Source organism: Ricinus communis, chromosome 8 (assembly GCF_019578655.1).
Source record: "Ricinus communis isolate WT05 ecotype wild-type chromosome 8, ASM1957865v1, whole genome shotgun sequence".
Taxonomy (NCBI): Eukaryota; Viridiplantae; Streptophyta; class Magnoliopsida; order Malpighiales; family Euphorbiaceae; genus Ricinus; species Ricinus communis.
Window position 1 is genome coordinate 18,466,184 of NC_063263.1, and position 21,819 is coordinate 18,488,002.

General features: G+C 33.4%; 2 protein-coding genes across 6 annotated transcripts; one reads left to right on the forward strand and one right to left on the reverse strand.

The window, feature by feature from the left end:
• Positions 1-354: 354 nt before the first annotated feature.
• Positions 355-19,467, forward strand: LOC8269768 (DNA polymerase I). 5 transcript variants are annotated; one of them, XR_007216947.1, is made up of 17 exons: positions 356-566; positions 889-1,120; positions 1,217-1,472; positions 2,027-2,106; positions 2,678-2,716; positions 3,931-3,949; positions 7,561-7,614; positions 9,294-9,421; positions 9,513-9,581; positions 12,565-12,650; positions 13,804-13,913; positions 17,199-17,249; positions 17,387-17,445; positions 17,651-17,695; positions 18,121-18,195; positions 19,081-19,263; positions 19,325-19,467. XR_007216947.1 is itself a non-coding variant. In XM_015726236.3 (16 exons), the coding sequence occupies exons 2-16, from the start codon at positions 959-961 to the stop codon at positions 19,198-19,200; spliced, it is 1,353 nt and encodes a 450-aa protein (XP_015581722.1). In that variant the 5' UTR covers positions 356-665; positions 889-958; the 3' UTR covers positions 19,201-19,467. The 5 variants fall into 5 exon arrangements, 4 of the variants coding, with proteins under 4 accessions (XP_002530572.2, XP_015581722.1, XP_015581720.1 ...); XM_015726236.3 differs by having other exon boundaries at positions 356-665; positions 19,081-19,467; XM_015726234.3 differs by having other exon boundaries at positions 356-575; positions 19,081-19,467.
• Positions 19,468-19,637: 170 nt separating this feature from the next.
• Positions 19,638-21,817, reverse strand: LOC8269767. Its single transcript, XM_015726237.3, has 6 exons — positions 21,565-21,817; positions 21,391-21,485; positions 21,198-21,306; positions 20,934-20,947; positions 20,001-20,102; positions 19,638-19,929 (listed from the first exon to the last, which is right to left on the reverse strand). Exons 1-6 carry the CDS (start codon positions 21,752-21,754, stop codon positions 19,789-19,791), a joined length of 651 nt encoding a protein of 216 aa, XP_015581723.2. The 5' UTR covers positions 21,755-21,817; the 3' UTR covers positions 19,638-19,788.
• Between the last annotated feature and the right edge of the window lie 2 nt (positions 21,818-21,819).

A 21,819-nucleotide genomic window follows, 5' to 3' on the forward strand; every position in this document is an offset into this window, starting at 1 on the left:
AATCTCAAAGTAAAGACGAAATAAGCAACAAATTATTCAAAGCTCTTAAATTTTTTGGATTTCTATTTTCTATTTTAAAATCAAATTGAATTACCATTAACATTTAAAATAAAATACACAATAATTATCAAAATTATATTTATCATTTAATAAAATAAAAATGTTATTTTTAGAATTAAGTAAAAATCCGAATTAAAATAAAAACAAAAATTGAATATTGAATATTATTTTTAATAATATATTAATTTTGATTTTTTATAATTAATCTTTTCAAATCTGTTTATAAAAAATTAATTCATGCGTATTTTGTAAGAATAATATTTAGAATTAAAAAAGTAATATAGAATAAAAATTGAGGTTGATAAATAAATTCCTTTAAAAAATAAAAATATTAACAAATAAATAAAAGAACCCCAAAAATATCAAAAAAAGAAAAAGAGCAATATCAAAGTGGCAAATCAATTTGGTAAGCTTTGTGGCGGTGCAAAGTGCAGAGAAAGAGCTAGTCTTCGCTTTGTCTCTCCCTGTTCCTGAGAAAGAGACTTACTTTTGAGCACCATTAAGAAGTTGGTGTTGTAAAAACCCTTTTTCTTGTTCAAATTACTTCTCTCTTTATGCATTTGTATTTCTCAATGACTCTGCTTTTTGTCGTCTAGAATTTGCGAGTATGTCATAGTCGAATAAATTTAATGTGCTGTTATAATCTGCAATTTTGTTATAGTTAATTTGGATTTTTTCTCAAATGTTATTGCGTTTTTGTTTTCTTTTATTTCTTGTTTCTTGATAATATTCTTAGATAGAGGTTCATCATTGCACTTGTTTCTTCATTCCTTTAATCCAACAATGAGAACTAATTTCTCGAATGTGCAACACAATTTTGAATTCCAGGGCATCAGACACACCCTATAAAGGATTTTTGTTGTTATGCATAGTCAGTGAGGAGTGCTAGTATGAGATCATGGCATACTGTCAGTCTTTGAATCTTCGAGTTCAGTCTTCCTTGTGGAGGAACTTCAACTACTTGGGGGAAAAGTTGAAAAGGGCTCGGAGAGTTGGAAGCTTCTTGTCCAATCTCAAGACACTTGTTCAGATTCATCCTTCATCCACTTTATCTAAGAAGGTAACTCGAAAGAAACAAAAAAGGCACGGTAGATTTCACAAATTCAGCTTTACCTCATGTTGTTTCTTTTATCATTTGCTTATTTTTTTTTCTCAGGGATTTTATGGAATATCAAGTACAAGTTCAGCTTTACCTCAAGATGCTTGTGTAACTTCTCGGAGTAGTACGTTTACCTCCTCTGAAGAGCTGCATATGCCGCATCAAGGGGCAATCTTTGATTCCATCAAATATGAAGAAAGATTGGTGAATACTACTTCTCAAAGTGATGTAGCAAATTCTAGTCCTTCAAATGGTAGACTAATGCTTATAGATGGCACGTCAATCATTTACAGAGCTTACTACAAGCTCTTAGGTAAGCTACAGTGCTTGTTTGACCCTTTGACTTATATCAAGCGCTTTTGTATCTTGGAAATCATTTTTTGTTGCGTCTGACTGTTGCATTATGGTTAGATACAGTCTGGTGCCTTACCTTGTCCATTCATTTGAAGTATCCAAGTTTCTTATAGAGGAATTAGCTTTGGTGTCTGCAGGTCTTCTGACGGGCTACCATTAGGATTTGTTACATACATAATGTAAAGGCATTGCATCAGATAGTGGATACCTTAGGATTTTTCTAGCAGCTAGTTTATTGAAGAAATTGAATGTCTGTTGAAGACATAGATAATTATTAGTGGTTGTATGGATTTACAGTCTTCTATAAGGGCCTTATGTATTTAGTCATAATATAATTGATTACTATTATGGTTCTCTTCTGAATTAGATTCTGGTCATTAAATTTTGTTTTAACTTAAAGATGTTTTTTTGTGGAATTTGTTTATAAATTAGAGCTTCTGCTTGCCATGTTTATCCATTTTAACAAATGTATATTAACTGGTCCTTTTCTCCTTTTCCTTTGATCGAGAGCAGCAAAGTTACACCATGGTCATCTATCACAAGCAGATGGAAATGGAGATTGGGTGTTGACTATATTTTCTGCATTATCACTTGTAAGTGGTGTTCATTATACTTTGGAATTTCTTTTATTTCTTCATTTACTTTATTTATGGTAGTTTTCTCAAAGTATTGACCTCATATGGATATCTACAGCTCATCAAGTATCTGCACTATGTCTTGCATTGTATTTAGAGTTAGAAATAATAAATTCATTCTATGAGATACTATTGCGTAGGGGATCGACTTTTAACTTTCATTTCCAGCACTATCACTTGTAAGTGGAATTCATTGAATTAGGGATGTCATTTTTTCTACTTTGTTTTATGACAATTTCCTCAAAGCATTGATCTCAAAAAGCCACCTCTCAGTTATGAATTTAACCTACTATCAGAATTGCATTGTTAATGTCAAATCATTTAGATATATCTACTATGAAATATTTTACTATATCCTACATGTAAAGCAATTTTTAGAAATTAATATCCGTGGCAAATTATTTAATTCCTTGTCTATAATCTTTGCGGACCAATTATAATCACATTACATTAACCAATTAATGTCTGTTCTTAAAGCTCATTTTTTTTTCCTCTCAAGCCTAAGTCATAATTATTCTTTCTCTTGCAGATAATTGATGTCCTGGAATTTATTCCTTCCCATGTAGTGGTATGAGATTTTCCATGGTGCTTCTATGCCTGTTTTGTATGTGCTTTGGCTATCTATTTTCTTCATCATTTTTATTTTGGGCTGCTTTTATGTTTGGGCATGGCACATTTTAGAAGTTTCTTGGCTGATAAATTCTGACTCATTCCTAGTTCTTAGTATAGCAAGATTGTTATTGAGGCTGCTGAAGTGTCCGCCTACAATAAAAGACTTGATGTACAAATTTGCTAACGAAATTGGGCTGTACTTAAACAAACTTCATTGCAGGACATAGACATTTGATATTTGGAATAACACAACTCAACTCAATCAAGCCTTTATCTATATGGATATCTTTCCTCCATTCCACCTGGTTTAAGGTTACATTTTTAAAAGATTTAGGACTGTTAACTTCCCACTACTTCTCTTGATGCCACCTTAGCCATCTGCAATTTCAATGTGCCCGACTTTTTGGATTGGAGCCACTTTGTGGTTAAACCATCACTATGTCCCTCCTCTCAATTTTTTCACAATGGATAACGCTTCCACTTTCTTACAATTTATTTTCCTTTGTTCCATATATCCTTGTATCTTGGCAAATCTATTTTAGTACATTTATTTTTTGCCACGCTATTCTTCTTTACATTTTTAAATTTGTCACAACATTGCCGCTTAAAATTTTTGGGTCATAGTTATTCTGACTGGATTATACATTTAACGGACAGAACAGAGGAGGACAAGATATTGTCCTTACTATGAGTCAAGTGGCTGGTCTAATGTCCATGTTTGTCCATTTTTTTTGGTGCTATTGCTTCTAGATTGTCGACAATAGCGGAATTGGCATGCTTCAGCATATAATTATGAAACCCGCTAAATGTTGTGTATAATCATATAACAGTATTAGTTTCTTATGCAATCTGGATGCTTAATGTAGATTTGTAATCTCCATTTGCGTTATATATGATATCCGAGTATTACTTGCTTGTTTAGAATACAGTTCCGCAAAGTATCTTCAGAAAAATTTCTGATTACCAGTAGCTTTCCTAATTGGAATCATTTTGCTAGTATTTTTTCTGTTTTGAAAGAGTAAAGCAATTTTCTCTCAGTTTTCATCTGCTATCTCTTTACTGTTCTTCTTCATGATATTCTGTGCCTTCTTTTTTCTGAATTACTTAATTATCGTCATCCTCCTTTTCCTCGGGGTGTTACTTATAAATTGGTTATTATTTTCTTTGCAGGTGGTGTTTGATCATGATGGTGAGATAGAATTTCTTTAAGTTATGATTTGATTCTCTAAATTGCCTGAAAAAAGCTTCTTTCTCTCATTTTATGTGCTCTGCAATATTCATTTCAACCTGTTTTCCACGAAACTTGCAAGCTCTTTTAAGCCTTTGAAAATCCGATTAATGCTTTTTGTCTTTTTCTGACTAAATTTAGAGGAAACTATCTTTAGCAAATGATGCGACTTGCAGCATGCTCAGACATATTTAGTTGATAAGTTCTGATACTTTCTAGTTTGGGTGATATTTGTGAACTACTTGAATGGTATAAAGCCTCTAGGTTTCTGGAGAGGTAGGAAAAAGAAAATCTTCTTACCACTAAATCCCCTTGTTTTCTATTATTTGCCTCTTTCAATTTTCTTGTGTTTGTTGCTGAACCAAGTAAAATTCTTCATTGGTATGAGCTGGTATTCAAATTTTCATTGCTATAGAGATCCTGGTGATTATAAACTTTGAAAAGAGTTGAAATCATAAAATTTAAAATTGAGTGAAAAGGATAGGCTGTACAATGAAAAGAGATTCATAGTGATACACAGATAGCATTAGACTTGACTTTTAAGTCAAGAATGCATGTCAAACATTGTTAACCTAAATCTTGGGTGCTTCCAATGTTGCTACTACAGGCGAGTTGGAAAATCCGCGTCGGACTCGATAAATCATTCTTTGTTGTTCAAAATGAATGCTTTCGTTTTTGTAATTTTGTAATTTTTCCGAAGTCTTATAATTGAATTAATCAAATTCAATTTTCTCGTTCTCTTACGAGATTTCTACTAGGCTTGAAAAGACACCACTAGCTAGTACCTCAGCCACAGAGCGAGGTTAGGCAGGTTTAGCTCCTCAGTTTGGCATTTTAAGTTATAGCTGATTATGTATAAGTTACCCATATTGTATGTAAGTCCCTCCCATATTGTAACAGTTATGCTTTGTAGTTTGTGTTCAATCTTTGATACAATGGAACTATTTGCAGCAATGCTACTCTTATGAAGGTAAATGATTTTAATAAAAACGGAGGACAGTTTAATGACTTGGGGAAATCATCCCTTTTTCTGAAGCTTCGGCACTCTTTGAGGGGAGTGAGACTTTGCGATTTTTACTGAGAAGAGGAATGTTAAATAACTCAAAGAAAAACTTAAAATATATTTTCCCTTATCTCTTCATGAAAATTGGAAGCAGTATAGAAAGTGAAAACCAGTGATAAGCTGAAGGCACCATATACACCCTACTCTTAAACATATACCCTGTAGTAGAATGTTTTTTTGTGCTCCAAGCATAAATAGAAGCAATATTGTTACTCGGAAACAAAAAATGTCCTTTTTATAATCCCCAAAACTGACATTTCCCTCAGATATCAGTAAATCCCAGAACTTGATATAAAAACTTTGGATGTTTTTATATGTATTGAAATTCTTATAGTTTCATGCTTACACAGAAAAACTTCAGGTCAATGAAGGCGATGATGTTAATGTAATTTTTGATGGCTTGGCACCATGAAAAAGGCATGACTATTGCCATTGATTATTTTAACCATGGTCAACTCCTCCAAAGGTTTATGATGCTTTGGGGCCTTTGTGGATATGAGCTTTAGCTCTATGTATAATTGCAGGATACAACATGAACAAATCTCTAACACAAGCAACATTTTAGAGGTTATTTACATTGATACTGTCCAAGGTGCATTTTGAGGTTGAAAAGGGTATCATAAGGTTGGTTTAGCAAGCTCAAATTACTTTTTGGGATGGAGGTGATCTTAAGTGCTGCATAGATAGCTAATAAGGTGTTGGACTTCTATATTTAAGATGGGCAGGGATAGGCTAATTTGTAAACTTGACACGAAGAGGATTTGTGATCATCTATTTTGGAAGCTATTGTTGTATAGTGTCGCTATGGATGGGCTCTTGAATTTTGTTGTTTGGATGTATGAATGGTGTGCTCTAATGGCTATTATTTTAAAATTTTTTAATGGACGTCTTCAGGGCTTTTATGACTCTTCCTCTTCTCACAGACTTTGACTAGAAGATGCTTTATTTCTTTTCTTTCTTTTTTTTTTTTTAAAAGAAATATTTCCTCTTAGTGCTATCTTGAGTTATGTGGTATGTTAATATGATAATCTTGGAGGGTGACAGATTATACAATCTCAATTTTGTTGCCGGATAACACTAGTTTTTGTTGAACAGAGGTATTCAAATTTTCTTCACTTAAGATATGTTCTGCTTTTTGAACCATTGTCTCGGATTCATAGAATTGAAAGAGGTAGTGTAAGTGAAAAGAGTTTGAGGGATTAGTAATTTATATGTAACATAGTTCTAAATTCACAACTTTCATATGATTGAAAGTACATTGCATAGCAATCATTGCACATATTCTATCAAGCTTTTTGCAAATTTTAGTAGAAAAGGTTAATTTGTGAGGAGTGAAATTTTGCAAAGAGTTTCAGTGAAGATACATGAACCTTGGACTCCTAGATCTTGTCAAAGCAATATGTGGTTTTGCTTCATAAAAATGGTAATTAAATACATGGCTCTAATTGCAAGTTAAAGAATGGCTGAAACTTAGACTTTAGTTGATTCCTCTGGAAGGCTGATGTCTTAGGTTCTCAGGCAGGTATCTTCTTTGACTAGGAATATCTGATTTCAGAAATTTTCCAAAAAGCATAATCTGCTTCAGAAAAGACTTACATAAAGCAGTCTCTAAACTGTTTATTCACACTTATCAAAAAGACAGTCTCTAAACTTTCTAATCCTCGCATCTATAAATGTCCCTTTATCTATTTGAATATGGTGTAGATATTTTGTTTGGATGATTTAGAGAGGAGTTCCATTGACCAAGTAACCTTAGTGTGGAGCAGGGCAAGCTATGAAATAATACATAATAGGTGAGTATTTGTTTTAAGTATGGAACCTATCACCATTGGGATTGTGAACATAATTCAAAAAAAGTGATTTTTTTTTGGTTTGGTCTGTAGTTCGCCAAAGAGTGAATCCTAATGATCTATTGTATAAAGGGAGACATAGTAAAGCTTGATCTCTTGATTGGTGCAATATGTTGTAAGCATAGTTTGTGTCTTTCTCTTATTTCTTCTTTTCGATTTATTAGTAGGATTGGCAACGTGGACCTCCTTTCTGGAGAACTGAGTTTTTGGGATTCTAGACTTTTGTTGGTTTGAAGCGGAGAGGGTTGGGTGGTAGAAAGGATGCAGGATGCTGAAGTTTTGTTTATGACATTATTGGAGAAACTATTTAGTACATAGAAGTTCCTTGTTAAAGAAGAAACCCTAGGTGCCATTCTTAACCATTGAATGAGATATATATATGTAAATTGCTTTTTTTTTTTTTCTTGAGATCATAAATATTGGACTCAGTTATTCATTTTTTTTATTTATGTTATTACGAATTATTATTAAATCACATGCTAATATCTTGGGAATTTGAATATTTTAGGTGGCATTTCATCCTTAAGATGTCGAGTGCCTTTATCTTATATTTCCTTTTTAAATAATCGGGTCCAGAATGTAGTTGAGTTATGGGGTAATTTGGATTCTGAAACTGTAATTCAAGCAAAAATTTGATAGAAGAAACATTTTCTTTTCAGGCGTTCCATTTGGTCATACTTGTGTTTCATCCAAAGAAAATATCATGGGAAAAGGTATGTTCATTCATAATTGTATAACGTTTCGCATGATGAAGTGCCATATTAATTGGTGTATTACACAAGAGTCTACTGTATAGAGAGGGAATATTGTACTGTATATAAATTACATCCTTCCTAGCCTCATTTGGAATTGCATCTATGGAAGTGCTTTTCAATATTTTCCTTTGAGTTCTGTAAATTGCCTTTTGAAAGAAGCATGTCAATTGATGTTTTTTCTAGAAGCAGGTTTGACAAAAGCAGTTTATACAAAAAAAGAAAGAAAAATAAAATCAATCTATTAAATTCAAAAAAATTTAAACCTGATATTTTATCGGCTAACAACAATCCCAAACAGGCCCTCTGTATGACTGTATCCTAAGAATTTTCTATGAACGTAGGGCTGTGACATTGTCACTGTGTAGGTAATCTAAAATCTTATGTAGAATCTTGCATCACTTTTTTGCTGCACCAGACTAGAAATATCAAATTTAAAGCATATCTCACTTTCTGAGTGAAGTTCTTGGTAAATCTGACTGCTTTGGTGGTTGTTTTTGGCAAAAGCTTCTATCTTATTTTGTTTGCTCTATTTTATTGAAAATTGGTTTAATTTTGCTGTTGATAATACTTGATTCTATTTCTGTGGATGTTCGTTGTTGCATTTAAATGGCATGAATCTCTATAATAACTTCTATAAAATTTTGATTCTTAACTAAAAGGAACAAGTAAAGCTTGTTAAGTTTTTGAACCGATATGTTATGGGTTTCAGAAAAATCAGTTTTTTTTTTCCTCTTGGAGCTTGGACTACTCTGCTGCAATAAACCTCTCCCTGATTCCAATATTTGCTTGCATGACCGTTCAGTGGATGCGGAATACAATTAAGTCTAATTAGCTGCGTTTATCGCTGTAACATGTAGTTTCATTTGCCGTTTGGAAATAGGAACAAGTTGAAATAAATATGTTACAGTTGGAACATATATGTTGATTTGTGTTTGATGGAATGTCATACAATAATACAGATTCATTTCTTATTAATGAATGCGGTGAGGTTTTGAAGGCTTAACAAGAAAGGTGTAAAATTTTAGTCCCCGAGTTAATATAGAAAATGATTGGCAGGTGCTTCTCGAATCAAATCACTGTAATCTGTATCTTTATTTATTATTTGTGCATGAACCCTTTCTACTTTTACAGTTCGAAATAGCCCACAACTGGTGCCACCTGGTGCATTTCTACTTGCACATAACATGTCTAACCAAGCCTTTGTTCTATAACTTGACCATATGAAGGTCCTATCTAACTAAAATTATGACCATTGCAGATAGTTAATTCTGATGCCAAAAGGCTGGTCTTGTATTTCTGGCAAAATGAGTTAACCCGAACAAGTCACTGAGGCCTTACATTGCAAGTGCCTAGGGATTGGCTTCATGATTCCTTTTTCATCTTTCAGCTTTGCCCTTCATGAAATTATATTGTGTTATCGTGTTGTTAGTTTTAAATTTTTCTTTTCTCTTTGGTTTACTTTTCCATTTTTTGTGCCTGCAGACCTTCACTTTCTGTTTGAGTTTACTATAGCAAAAACTATTTAATACTTAATCATGTTTTCTTTTTAAATGTTTGCAGTTCATATGTGTATTAGTAGGTTGGATTTGATCCAAGATTAGCTTGTCTAGTTTCATATTCTTTTTAATCCTTTGAAGGTATGAATTTTCGTCACACCTTATATCCTTCATACAAGAGCAACCGTCCCCCTACACCTGATACCATAATTCAGGGGCTTCAATACTTGAAAGCATCTATCCGAGCTATGTCTATCAAGGTGATCGAGGTAAATAGCTGTATATTGCAGTATTAATTAATATTTTTTTGTTGAATGTAATATTTATATGATAATTGATCATAAAGCACAAATAAGGCAGGTACCTGGTGTAGAAGCTGATGATGTGATTGGAACGTTGGCTACTAGGAGTGTGGATGCTGGATTCAAGGTGATGATTCTAATGCAGAAATATTTTATGTGAAATATGAGAACAATCTTCCTTTATTTCAATTTTGGTTCAGAGAGAGATTTAATTGTTTTTGAAAATATTTTCTCCCATTTCCCTAGTTAAATTTAATTATTATAGGCTGGCTTGTCTTTTGCTTAAAGAAATAACAAAAAGAATTGTTCACTGTATGTGTATAACTGTTATTAAGATAGCTGGGAGACAGTGTGCTGCTATTATCAAGTTGGCATTGTTTTAGCATCTGTTTCCCTTTCAACATGATAGTTCATGCTTTGAGTGTTTCTTTATTCTATTGTGTATATTATGTATACTCTACTTCATGGGTTAAGAACTCCATTCAGAATTCTTATCAAGTTGGTAATTAAACATGATAGTTAATGCTTTGAGTGTTTCTTACTTCATTGCCACTTAGGCATCACTTGTATTAATAACTCTTTATTTATGCAAGATGCTAAAAACCCCTACTGCTTCATGATGCCTCTAAAGATAGATTTTGATCCTTAAAGATCCTTGCATTTTCCTCCATTGGAATACACCAGCTAACTACAAGAGTAATACAATTCCAAGTGGCCTTCCCTTGAAAATGTTGAGTTGAATCATAAAACTCTCTGAAGTCTACAAGCGAATTCACATTTTCCCAAATATATCAACGTGTATTCCAAAGATGGCAAACGGCAAAGCAATATAAGGAAAAGACAGGCATGATTTTCATTCTCACAGTTACTGAGGCACACAACATATACATCAACAGATACACATTTTTGTGTAGAATCTGTATCGTCAACAAATTTCTGGTGTTCTTCCTACTAATCATTGGAAAAGAAATGAAAAGATAATGTTTTAAGTTAGGAGAACTCACAAAATATAATGGAAAATTTTGCAAGAAAGTTGTTTGAATTATGAAAAAAGCTATACTTGTTATTTCCTCTTCATGATTTACATGTCCAGGAATTTGATGAATTCAGAACGCCCGATTCAGATTGCCAAACAACATTCAACTCTTACCCGTATTATCCTCTTTTCTACAGAGAAAGGAAAGCACCCTCTTAACTGTACTTAAAAAAATATATCTGATCTTAAAGACTGAAATTTTATAGGGTTCTACTTTCTATAAATGATTTCATCACATTAATTATATTAATGGAAAAGGATAAGAAACTGTCTAGCAGTAGTGATAGCGGTTTTCTTTTTTCACATTTGTAACTATATAATAAAAGTTATTTCTTTTTAGCAAATTATTCTTATTCAAAATGTTTATAACTTTCAGCACTAAGATAATGTTTCTTAATGTATGCTTTTGATTGGTGTTGTAGCTCTAATGGATGAACCGGAGCTAGGAATAACTAAAGCTGGACTGATGAACGAACATCTTAGAGTCTAGGGGTTTCAATTTTTCAGGTTAAGTAGAACCAAATGGTAATATATGTACTGCAATATAACATTGAAAAGGAAGCAGGGTTCAAGTGAAATAGAGTAGATGTTATGCCAAGCGATATCATTCCTATGTTCTATCATCTAAAGGGATGGGGAGGAGTGGACAAAGGAGGATGTTTTGTTAGCCATAGGATGAAGATAGAATGGTTGAAATGGATAAATGCATGAGTGCCTTCTGTGACCATAAAATTCTTGCTAAGCTGGATAGGAAGTTCTACAAGATTCATAGCATGAATGCATGGAAATATTGGAAATGATTGTACAAAGAATGAGTGCACCCATAGAAAGGTATAGATCACACTTATTAAAGAGAGAGGGATGATTGAAATAGTTTGACTTGGAGAACGTTCAGCAGTAACCGGTAAAGGAGATTCAGTATCCGGCAAAGGAGATTAAGCGTATCCAAGTTATAGGAGTGGAAAAAAAGGAGAAATAAAAGATCAAGTTGGCATAAGATAAGTTGGTAAAGTAGAATTTAGCTTCATTTATCTGTGTAGTAAATACTGTTTGAAACCTAGCAAATGGAGAAGATAGACCTATATAGCTGGCCCCGGTTGATATCGGACAAGGTTAGGTTGAGTTCATTTTAATGCGTGAGCGGGTGTTAAACTTGTTTTATTGGTCTAGTAACTGCAGTATGAAATTCTTTAACATATGCATATAACTATAAAAATTCTGATCATTAATATAGCTGAGAAAAGTCTGACCATTGTGTCAGGTAACAGAACTTTTTTAGCTGAATGTCTCTCTCCCAACAGAGGCAAGGCATTCTTCCTCATTTATATGATTGCAATAGGGAGTTCTGAATTCCATAAATAGTTGTATCCATAGTTGTCAAAGGCGCGCTTGAAGTGCACCTGAGGCGAGAGGTGCACAAGGCGCAGGCGAGGTGTGCCTTTGTAATATTTTGACTTTTTTTTTTCTTTTAAGACATACAATGATCTCAGCCCTTCATCATAGATTTGATATAAAATATGTAGGCTTACCCACACCTAATTATCTCCAAAGAAAAATATTTTAAAAATGGAAGATAGAATAGGGCAAAAAGACATTGATAAAGAAAAAGAAGAGAATAATTGCCTAGAAGTGTAGGAGTAGGACCAAGACCACAATTATAGACTTATAATAAATTAGTAATGGAAGATGCTTTAGGATTGCTACTATTCTAGAACATTTAGTTATTTATAAGACTATGTTTTACTTTTATCAATGTTTTGAACATGCCTTTTTGTTGTTTGTTAAATGGCTCTTGAACGTGATTGTCAAAATCTTTTTATTTCTTTTCTTTGGTTGTGTGTTATTCTTTTTATTTTATGCATGGGTTGTGTTATGAGTCCTAGTTTTTTATTTTATTTTATCTTTTGCGCCTCACTTCTGTCAGGTGCGCACCTTGCCTTGTGCCTCAGGCACCAATAGCATTGATGCACCTTTCGCCTTTAACAACTGTGGTTGTATCCTAAATCTAAGTTCTGGTAATACAGTTGTCTGACTGAAAATTTTTCTTTTCTTCTATGCACTTCTTATGTAACAGGTACGGGTTGTTTCTCCTGACAAAGACTTTTTCCAGATTCTATCTCCATCATTACGTCTCTTACGAATTGCGCCACGTGGATTTGAGTTAGTATCCATTGAATCCACAACTTTTTTGCGACATTAGTTGTGTTAATATTTTTTAGGTTTGGGTGATAAGTTCTATCATTTTTTTGCACGTCACTTTTTAAGTTTCTTTTTGCGTCCTTTTTTTTTTTCTTTCTCATGAGAAAATTTATTATAATCTTGTGTTATTTATACAAAATTCATGGTATCTAAGAATACAGCAAATTTGATCCTTGTAATGGGTGTACAAGTATTGTCAAGTTGGTCCTAGCAAGTTGGGTTGTTGCTTATTTCTGATTAGATTTTCAAGTGTTTAAAATTGTTGCTTATTTCTGATAAGATTTTATTTGATGGACACGGTGTTTAAAATTGTTAGCAGCTCTATGTATGTGTTGTGAACATAACTATAAGATCTTTATACTGGCTCTAAAATTTTGCAGAAAAAAAGGCTAAAGGAGCTGAGTGTTCCATTTAATCCAAATACTTTAATATGGCTAAATTAGACCATGACTTCTATGTTATGTTCAATTTATTTTCATGTCTAATACAGGTTTACAATTTCTATATATTATATATTAAAGAATATTGAAATTCTAAATGTTTCAGAATTAAGAAAAGAAATCTCTTGTGCCCTGCAGAAAATGCTGTGTGGTCTATATCAAATGTTAAAGTGCATAAATATTGTCACTGAAAATTTTGTGGTCTATTTTACTTTAGGGAATAACATAATCAGAAATGTTAAAGTTTACCTACAATAACTCGGGGCCAAATCTTTTTTATGTCTCTGAATTTGTATTGATTAGTCAGTTTAACAATTTAACTTTTAATTTAACCTAACAGACACTTGAATTTTACTTTTTTAAATATCTAAACACCTTTAACTTTCAATTTAACGTAACTTACACCTGAACTTTATTTTTTAGTAATACTCAAACACTTTTGTGCAATATATATGGATGTATTGAATGAAGACACTTGTCAAAGAGTGTTAAAATATCATAAAAGGCAAGTTCAGGTGTCTGTTAGGTTAAATTGAATGTTAGAGTGTTAAACTAACTAAATGACTAAGGTTTAGGGGCATAAATATGTATTTGGCCATAACTCGGTTTCATCCAACTGTTTGTTTTGCTTTTCTATCATTGAGGCTGCAATGTTAAATTGTTTTCAAATACAGGATGGTTTCATTTGGCATGGAAGATTTTGCGAAGTTATATGGAGAATTGAGACCGTCTCAGTTTGTAGATGTGATGGCTCTAATGGGCGATAAATCTGATAATATTCCAGGTAAACTTATGTGTTTTTATCAACAATCAACAAATAGTAGGATGGCACTATTTGCACTCCCATCCATTTATATTTTCACTCTACCTTTTCTTTATGTATACATTAAAGGCCTAAATGCACATTTAAACATGATCTTTAATGCTTTTTGCAATTTTAACATCACTTTTCAATTTTGACAAATCGAGTTACCAAGTATATATTCTTTTGCAATTCGAAGCACTGATATAAATCCCAGTGAGATGCTTCATACGTGTTAGGTCCAACAGTGTCCACATTGGACAGAGTCTCTAACCTCATAGATACATCAGATCCACCTTGTCTAAACACAAAACACACCGTTTTAATCCCACTAATAATCCCTAAAATCAAAATGATATCATAAACGGTGGCCTCCTGCATGAGCTGTCTAATTGGGTAAAGAAGGTTTAACAATGTCCTTGTTCTGGACAAATTACTTAAAAAGACTCTATCTACCCTAACTTTGCCTATATTAAATATCAGACAACATTCTTTTGGAAATGAAAGGTGTAAGTTCCTAAATGCAAGATTCTCATTCTATAACCATGATTGTCGAAGTCATCTTCGGTGGTCGCTTGCCACTCAGCTTCAAACCTCAACTCGAACTTTCTTTCACTTCACTCGGTCATTGCTAGAATCTTTCTCAGCTAAATCTGAGTCGATGTTGTACCCTTTAAATCTGGAAAAATATTTTGAAACTCGACATCTTCAGATAAATCAATCTCAGTAGAACTAATAGATGAAGAATCAGATAGCTTGATTTTGTTGTCTCTCTCTCCTTCAACAAAGCCAATTTCCTCTTCTAGATGTTCTTCTGTCAAAAAAATTGAAATTTCACCATTAAAAGGCGCACAACCAATGGTTATAACTCTGACCATGAGTTGTAAGTTTTGAGAATATTGCTAGGTTAACAAAGTTGCTAACACCCTAAACCAAATTAGGAATTTGACGTCTGTTTATAGGGTTACAATCTTTACGACATCATTTTGATATTAGGATTATTAGTGGTTCCTTGGGATTAAAACGATGCGTTTTGTGTTTAGACAAGGTGGATCTGAAGTGTCTGTGAGGTTAGAGACTCTATCCAACATGGACACCGTTGGCCTGGCACATATGAAGCAGCTCAGGATAACGTCAGTGCTTGAATTGCAAAAAAAATATATATACTTGGTGACTCGATTTGCCAAAATTGAGAAGTGATGTTAAAATTGCAAAAAGTGCGCAATTAGGCCTAGTTTAAATGATACAATTGTTTGACTTGAAAGGAATTATATTTATTGATTGAAATCTCCTAACAACTTTATTAAATTTTAACTTCCTATGGAAACAGATACTGTTTAGATGTTGAGTGTTTTTAATCAGTTTATATTGAAAACGTAAATTAAGTACTATGTATATCTTTTCTTGTTACATTTATTTTAATAAAATAAAATTCTTTGTTGCACTCAATTTAGATATGTCAATTATTTTGTCCCTATTGTTACTTTCTCCTCTTATATTTTGTTATCACATCAGTAAAACTAATATGTTTATGTCAACTTGCCAACGTAAATAAAAAATTTTGTTGCACTCAATTTAGATATGTCAATTTTTTTATGCAAGTAGGCGCTGAAACTTTGCAACTACATGATATTCAATACTAATATATAAAGAAAATGAAAGTGACAGACTTGTACTGTTTCTTGGCAAGTTGAGTTATTTTATTAGCATATAAAGTTTCAGCAACAATATTGATAAAAATGGTTTGAGTTCTTTTTTTTTTCAGCATAAAATATAATTTAGGTGACATCTAATTTCTTGCGAAATAAATAAGCAAATAAATAATACGACTGAATTTGAGCAGAAACAATTTTAGCCATTTAAATACCATAGATGGCTTTTGCATCATATATCGACAAGTAAATATACAATTCTAAAGCAAAGGAAAGAAATGCGTTATGGAGAAAGTCTCCATAACAAATTAAGCTCTATAATGAATAGGGAAATTGGGCAAGTATATGGATATGAAAATGTCTGTATAATTGTATTTCAATTAATGAAAAATGTTATCTTTCAAGTTAAGGACTACTGTGTCATTTTTACACTAAAAATTGGAAATTTGTGTAAACAAAAATGAGTGCAGTGCTACTATTATCATTTCTTTTTATTGAGCTTAGTTAGCAGTGTACTATTTCTGTTAGCATGCACATTGCCTTTGTCTTTCTTTTGACCTTCTACTTAATGTGTATTGTTGTATTTGGCCTCTATCACTTGAAATTATCTTTACATGAAGCATATGAGAAAATAAGTAATTATAATGAGTTGTAGAATAACAGATAACATCGACTTACTCTGAACCAGAGATAGAACCTCAACTATAAATCTTCAAGCTCGTTGGTAAACAACTATCTTCACTAGTCCTCCTAAAAATGGAAAAGAAATATCTTGGTGATTTTAAGGAGAGCTAGGTTTAATTGAGATTTAATAACATCTTTAGATTTAAAATGAATAAATTTTGGAGGTATAGAGGAGAACAGCGTTTTTCAGCATTGTTACATGACCATGCTCAAAGGGGATAAGATTTGATAGCCAAGGAGGCAAAAGAGCTTCAACATTGTTATGCAATGGTTTTACACTGTAGCCCCTGCAGTCCTCTTCCCGTCACACGTCATTATGGTCATGTTTTAAATCTGTGCCTGCTAAAGAACCTACTTATCCATCTAACACTGAATATTTCTCTTTCCAGTGCTATGAAGTTATTTCGTTCAAGTCGTCATTTTCTCAACACTCTTTTGTTCCTTTAACTAATATTTAAAACAACCTTAGCAACCATACTAGGATCCAGAATTTGGTTCTCATCTATGAAAGAACACTGGTGGCAGAAATAGTTTCTTTAAAGACAACAAACAGATTTATGGATGATACCATAGTAACACTCTTATATGCATTAGTCACCAGACTAATGGGCCTAAAATTCTTCACCTTATTGGAACAATTATCTTTAGAAACAAGGTAATAAGATTATGAGTTTATACTATTTCCATTTACGTCTTTAGCATATAACTCATGAAAAACCCTGATCTTCCATAACACTGTTGCAGAAATTCTAAAAAAAGATAGATGTAGTGGACCCATTTGGCATGGGTAGTTTTATCTCTCTTGTTTTGAGAACAACCCTCCTAACTTTTCCTTCCTTAAAAGAGTCTCTCTACCAAGCTAGACCTTTCTTAAGTATTCATGTCAGCCTAAAGGTTAAATGATGAACATGTCTTTTTCCAATAACTGCAGGAGTTGAAGGAATCGGAACTGTATATGCTGTGGAACTGATCACTAAGTTTGGTACGTTAATGTGAATATGTTGTCATACAAGAAGCTCAAATGGGATATTTATTCTAATTTTTTTGTGTAAGAAATGGTATCGTGCCCACATGGCATGTCAATAGTGAATCTTGTTTGATTGTCATTTCTTGTGGCAGGAACATTAGAGAATTTGTTGGAATGTGTTGATAAAGTAGAAGGGCAACGCATCAGAGAGGTAGCATGTCTAGTTACAGTGCAACTAATGCTAGCTAAACTATTTAGTTTCCCGTCTAAAACATAATTTAATAGCTGTGTGGAGGCAAAGAGATTCTAAACTTTGAAATGTTTTTTGGCCTTGTTTCCTAAAAATTTCATCTTTTTCTTTTCTCCTTATTGCTAACTCATGTCTGCTTTTCTCCCCCATGGTGTCTCTCTTGTAGGCTCTGAAAGCAAATGCTGATCAGGCTGTCTTAAGCAAGAATTTGGTAATTTTTATGCCTTTTTGTTTATTTCTATACCTTTTTCTCTTTTGAAATTCTATAAAACTTGTCTTAAGGTGCATAAAGAGCTTCCTAAAGTTATCTACTTGTGCATTTGGAGTCCATGCAACAAGGTTCATACAACTAACTGATCCTTCCAGTAAATACAGCAACATGATGGCCTCTTTTTAATTTGACTATCAAAAGATGCTATCTACAATGTCTTCCCATTTTAAAGTTCAACCCTGATCATTGATTACAATCCAGTTGATTATAGATATTTTTTTCATTGCCATCGGAGATACTTCGGAAGAAAACACAATATACAAACATGGCTACTGTTGTTGCAGTTCTCATCTTATTGTCAGGGAGCTTAGGTCGCGCATATGGACTCTCATGATATATATAATTTTTCTTTTTGGCTATGGCAGGCATTGCTACGTTCAGATCTGCCCTTCTATATGGTCCCATTTTCCACTAAAGACTTCACTTTTGAGAAGCCTGAGGTTTGTACAACTATAATCATTATTGCATATCAAGATTTTAATCCTCATGCAGCTATATTGTGCCCAATTTCTTAGTATATCTTATTATTTTGGATGCTCTAATATTGAGTCTCTTGCTGCCTGAGGGATACTAAGGGCCCTGGTTCAGGAATAGCTGCAAAAAGCTTGACCGTTGAGTTGAACACCTGCACTTTACTTGATGGTTATAGAACTTTTGATAGAAAAGAAGTAGCTGAAGAGATCTGTCTTCCAGATCTTTTGAGGTTTCCTAGGCACTGTAGTAAAGAAAGGTTGATGAGGTGTCCTAGTTTGTCATTATATTTTAATTTTAAATCATTTCACATTTTTTATGAGATCACAAATCTTGTTCAATTGCACCATCAGTTCATGATTTTGGTCTTCAACTCTTAGGCATGATTCACTCATGTCTCTTCTAGGGCTAGAGTGAATCTAAAGCACAACTGTGGTTTTGCTTATACAGTATACTTTATAAATGGTTTAAAGGAGTAAATTTAGGTACTAGTTTTCCAGTTATTTCCTTCATAGTCGTATCTGTTGTGGATTGTGAGCACAAAAGTTTTTGTTCTGCTTTTTTAATTTTTGCCGAATGCTCTTCATGCTACTCACCTCAGTTCCATGTTAGTTTAGCTGCCAGGCATATATAGTTTAAACAACCACTAATATTATCATATTGTAATAGTATGTGGCCCTTGAAAATATTTATATTTATCTGCATTTGAGTACAAGATGATCGTCTACTAGGATGTACTTTCGGACAGCTAGCTGTTCATATGTTATATATGAGTTTTTTTGTTTCCTTGAAAAAGGAAAATGAATGAGAATTTAGTTTGTGAATGCTGCAACTGAAACTTTGAACTAATGCAGGACGACGGGGAGAAATTTATGAACCTTTTGAATGCTATCAGTGTATATGCCAAAGGATTTTCGGCGGACCCAATTATTAGAAGAGCTTTATATTTGTGGAAGAAGCTTGAAGCACAATGATGTTTTCTGCTGTGTCCAAGCTATTGTTATTTCTTTGTATAGTAAATTCCAATGGTTCGGCTGATAGACGAGCACTAGGTTACCGTTGGCCTTGAATATGCCCCTAGCTTTTTGGCCAGAAAAGAATGAGGAATATGAGGTCAATTGTAAATTTGTAGCTACAGAGTAGAGAGATCAAATAATTCTTTTTACTCAACTGTATTTTACAAGATGAAGCTGTTTTTCAAGAAAATGAAGGCGGAAATATCATATTTGATTTGAGTGTTCCATGCCTGATTCTTAGTTTGCCTTCTACTTCCTTTTACAAGCGCCATCGTTTCAAGGCATAGGGTTTAGGCATGCTCTGATATCTATTTGGAAACTTGTTCAGGTATCATTTTAACATGTGATTACTTTCATTATCAAAAGTTGAACATTATCCAAAACAAGTAACTGTATATGCAAATTGTTATTCGTTTTGAACATTTATATTTTAATAATGGACAATCATTGTGGTGGTCAAATGTAATGAAGAAATTAACAAATGATTCTGAGATGCTAGAGAATTAAATTGTTGTCGAAATTATGCTCTATGAAATCTGAGTAATCTCAGCTTGATGTTTCAGTTTTGGTTTCCTCAAGCTCCAGAACAGCATTAAATCCAAAGTCATTTCCTGGTATAAACAGCTTCTTGAGTTCGTCTGCCTCTTGCACGGTGTTAACTTTGTTCTCTTTCACGTTCAGATTTTCCTATATTACGTAAGAAACTTAAAATTCATGTCGCGTTTCCATGATAAAATGCAGGCAAAGAAATGACTTGCCTTCTTCACATAATCTGCAACTGATGAGCTAACTATTTCTTGTATAACAAACTTGGTGACACGCTCTTCACCAAGAATCTGTAGAAGGAAATCCCGAGGAACCTGTAGGAATTTTGTGTAAGCTTACAGAGATCAAGCAAAATGCATAATAAGAGGCAAAAAAATTCTGTAAGGATAAACTGATTACCCTGCAAATAATTTGTCTACATATATGAAAATAGTGAGCAAAAAACGGAAACTAAGATGCTTCAGTCCATGGCAGAGACATACTCCATGGTTTGTTCAATATTTAATTGTCAGGGAAATAGATGTGAGCAAAGACACCAGAGTTTCTAGAACAGTCGGATGAGGGGTTATTCATGGATCAAGATATTTCAGTACACGAGTTATGGGAACTCTTAAACACTAATTCTCTTGTTTAATATCAAAAGCATAATATAAAAGGCCTGTAATTCTATTTCGTGGACTTTGTCTAGTCTCAGGATAGGCTACAAAACTAGAAGCCTTCTCAGTGACCTGTTCCGGAATTATCAAATGCAATGCCATTTCCATTTCTCAGCCGGTAAGTTATGTTGCAATCATTATTTCCCAAGATAGAATCTGAGGTTGGCAACTTTGTTTTTGGGGGCTCTTGCCCGTTCTTGCACTTTGATAGCCAATGCAATAACATCACCATGTGAGCTATCAGTTGTGAGCATGTATCTCTAGCATCTAGATGGAAGCTAGTGCAAATAAAACTGGTGTTATTCTGAGGCTCTAATGACATGTTTTCTGTAGAATATCCAAACATTCATTTGGAGAGATGCCTAATTGAAGCATGGTGTAAATGTTATGAATACATAATATCATTGCTAACTCCTCATAATATAAGCACCAATTCAAGATTCAGAGATGTCACAATCTAGTGAGAAAGTTAAGAATGGCACCACTCACCTTTGATGTTTTTCCTGCATTACCCCAATGTTCATGCCAAAAAAAAAAAACCAAAATACCATAATTAGAAATCAAGTGCTGAAAAATGAGCAAGCTACACAAAGATACAGATCTGTGAACAGAGAAATATTGTTAAGAGAGACCCTTTTAACAGCTAAGAGAAGAGCTCTCTAAATGACCAAATAATTGCAGACAAAGATTGAGCAAATTGAATTTAGTTCAAGAAGAACATTTATTTCATATAAATAACAAGACGAAAGTCACCTCCTTTTTCCCTCCTAAAGCCAGGAATTGGTGGAGCTGTGCGAGCCAAGTTTGCCAAAACCTTGCTGAAAACAATTTCTGTCTCATCTCCGGACAAGTCCACTCTCAGCTGTGACATCACCATAAACTTCTCAACATGTTAAAGTTTGCATCTTTTAACTCTAAGAAACCAACTATTACACAAACTTTTAACCTGAATTTTGTTTTCTTGCATCGACTCTACAACTACTTTAGCATTCTTTAATGTTATAGCATTGTCCTTTGGATCAGTGAATGTTGTCTCCAGCCCTAAAATAGCAAACCCAAAAATTAACTCATCCAAGATTGCAAATTGAAGCTTAAAAGTTTTCAAAATTTCAAAATTCACCTGAGCCAACTGCAGATATTGGCTTGAAAACGTGTTCAAGAACTCTTTTTTTTCCCTTATAATTAGAAGAGAATGGTAATCTCAACTTGAAGCTTGTAATAGTGGTGATGTTGTTATTTCTAAGGGTACAATTGTAATTGCAAGAGCAGTAGTTTTTCAAGGAAACAATTGCCATTGACATTGAGGCCATTGCTTGTTTTTGTCTTCAGTTATTCTTTTGAGCTTCTGTATTGCAACAGCAGCGCACCAGTCAAT